The 2,931-nt window shown below is 38.0% G+C and overlaps 1 protein-coding gene across 1 annotated transcript; it reads left to right on the top strand.

The window, feature by feature from the left end:
• The first annotated feature begins 480 nt into the window (after window positions 1–480).
• LOC107413495 (dof zinc finger protein DOF3.6) lies at window positions 481–2,541 on the top strand. Its single transcript, XM_025072244.3, has 2 exons — window positions 481–767; window positions 986–2,541. Exons 1-2 carry the CDS (start codon window positions 717–719, stop codon window positions 2,027–2,029), a joined length of 1,095 nt encoding a protein of 364 aa, XP_024928012.1. The 5' UTR covers window positions 481–716; the 3' UTR covers window positions 2,030–2,541.
• The last annotated feature ends 390 nt before the right edge of the window (window positions 2,542–2,931 follow it).

The following is a 2,931-nucleotide window of genomic DNA, read 5'->3' as shown; positions in this document are numbered from 1 at the left end:
ATAAATCTTTGTCTTTTACAAATAATCTACGTAAAACAGCTTAAAAAAATCAAAAAATCAAAAAAAAAAACTTTATACATTTCCATGCAAAAATGAAAACCTGCCGGGAACAGACTGGAGAAACAAAGGTACATTCGATTGTGACACTTCCACCCAAGACTTCCTCTCATCCACCTTTTCATTTTTAATTCCATATTATTATTATTTTATTTAGCCTCTATAATTCACTCACATATATTATTAATAAAGTTTTACCTTATTATTATTATTATTTTTTATTTTCTCTTTCTCTCTCTAATCTCTCTCCATGCATGACCACTAATCTCTTTTTTGAGTTACAGTAAAACAGCATCAAAAAGAAGCTTAAAGACTAAGGAAAAAAATTGTTCGTTTCCTTCAAAAACCCTAAAAATTTAATAAAACAAAAAGAGAGAGAGAGAGAGAGAGAGAGAGAGAGAGAGAGAGAGAGAGAGAGAGAGTAGAAGGAACAAAATAAATAAACAGGCTTCTTCGCCTTTATCTTTCCGTCTCCTTGTGATATTTCTCACTCTTTTCTCTCTCTCTTTCTCTCTCTATCTTTCTCTTTATTTCTCTCTGCAACTCTCTCTTTGTTGATGTGATTCTCCACCACATCCCCTAACCCTCTAAAAAACCACCCCCATCAACCTTTACAAAAGAGAAAGAAAGGAAAGCTCTCTCTCTCTCTCTTAATAGCCATGGTTTTCTCATCCGTTCCCGTCTATCTGGATCCACCCAACTGGCAACAGGTATTGGTCTTTCTTTCTTTCTTTCTTTCTTTCTTTCCTTTTTTCCTTTTTTAATTTTTTTGCTCCTAATTAATTTTTATTTTTTAGACCCCTTAGCTTCTTCTCCAAAAAAGCTAAAAATTTAAGGATAAATATTCCCAGCCCTTTTAATCCTTTCTTGAATATACCATATATTTGATTTTTCTATTTTTCCATTTTTTTTAAAAAAATATTTGCAGCAATCAAATCATCAGCAACAACAGGGTGGTGGGCGTGGCGGCGTTGGTGGTGATCATCATCAGCATCATCAAAATCATCATCAGAATCCGCAGCTTCCGCCACAGCCGCCACCTCCTTCAGCTGGCGGTGGTGGCGGAAGCCAAGGCTCGATCAGGCCAGGTTCGATGTCTGATCGAGCCCGGCTAGCTAAAATACCACAGCCAGAGGCATCCCTCAAATGCCCTCGCTGCGAATCAACAAATACCAAGTTTTGCTACTTCAACAATTACAGTCTCACTCAGCCACGTCACTTTTGCAAGACGTGCAGGCGTTACTGGACTAGAGGAGGAGCTTTGCGGAACGTTCCGGTAGGCGGAGGTTGCAGAAGGAACAAAAGGAGCAAAGGTAGCAGATCGAAATCTCCAGCGACAGAGCGACAAACCACCGGTGGCTCTTGTTCGACGACCACCGTCTCCTCCAACAGCTGTACGAGTGATATGATAGCCCATTTGTCTCCGGTAGTACCACCACCTCATTTACCTTTCTTGCCTTCTCTTCATCATCTTAGCGAATACGGTTCCGCCGGCGGCGACATCGGTATGAATTTCGCCGGAATTCAACCGCAGGTGGTGAGTACGGGTGGAAATGATGTCCAATATCAGATTGGAGGCGGTGGCGGTGCTGCAGGTGGGTCTATTTTATCAAGTGGACTTGCCGAGCAGTGGAGACTGCAGCAGCAGGTGCAACAATTTCCTTTCTTAACTAATTTGGAGACTCCGACAGGGTTGTATCCGTTCGAGGGTGAAAATGTGGAGCCGCCGAGCTACGTCGGCGGAGCTGGGCAGCTTCGGTCTAAGCCATTGGGTTCTTCTGCAGTTACTGATGGGGCTACTCATCAGCAGCAGCTTGGAGGTGGTGGTGCTGTGAAAATGGAAGAAAATCAAGGGTTAAATCTGTCAAGAAACTTTTTGGGTGCTCTTGGAAATGATCAATATTGGGCAGGTGGCAATGCATGGACTGATCTATCTGGTTTCACTTCTTCTTCCACCAGCCACCTTTTATAATATCTAATAATCTATTCTTATTTTCTAGTCTTCCAAACACCTCACCAAGAAAACCCAATCCTTTTGCCTGTTTCAATTTTAAATATTATTTCAGGAATTTAAACTACAAAAAAGGGAAAAAAAAAAAATGAACAACTCAAAACATACAGTGTTAAACCAACCACCACCCTAACATTTTTCGATCAAGGTAGCAAAAATCAGAAAAACTCTAAAAGAGGTGATGATCATTTGGGAATCAAGGGGATATGGATCATGCTGCCTTCATGATGTGCTGCAAAAAAATCAAAGAAAAGAAAAGAAACTTTTGCAATGGTAGGATTTTCTAGTCCTTGAAATTATTTTTGTGTTGTTTTATTATTGTTTGATCTTTTCTTTTCTTTTCTTCTTCTTTTTTTTTTTTTTTTTTTTTTGGGGTCATTCTATGTGTATTGAAAAGATCTAGCTAGGATTATGTGTTCATGGAGTTTTTGTATCTGACATCAAGGAGCTATAAAATGTTATATATATATTGATATGTGCAGTGGTTTTTCCTAATTAAGTGGTAATTCTTTGTTTTTTTTGCTTGCTTCAAATTAATTATATGAAGAAAATATGTCTGCCACTTTTTGTTTTCTTTAAACATAATTTGGTCATTTCAATGAGGTGGAGATCACTTTGCCAAAAAACATAGAAGAAATCAATTGGCCAAATTATCCACATTCATACATAAATTATTGACAAAAAAAATTCAATAATTATATGCAATATTGGAGAGAAAGAGAAAGCTCTTTGAATTCATCATAAAAATCCATGATTTTCAAATGGGTTTGAATTGGAAATTAAGCAGCTACCATTATATGTATTCTCAGATTAATTCATCATGCTTATGATCCGGCTACAGATTCAATGCAATGTAAGAGTCT

This window comes from Ziziphus jujuba, chromosome 8 (genome assembly GCF_031755915.1).
Source record: "Ziziphus jujuba cultivar Dongzao chromosome 8, ASM3175591v1".
NCBI lineage: Eukaryota > Viridiplantae > Streptophyta > Magnoliopsida > Rosales > Rhamnaceae > Ziziphus > Ziziphus jujuba.
The sequence above is the reverse complement of the archived record's forward strand: the minus strand, read 5'-3'. Positions and strand labels throughout refer to the sequence as shown.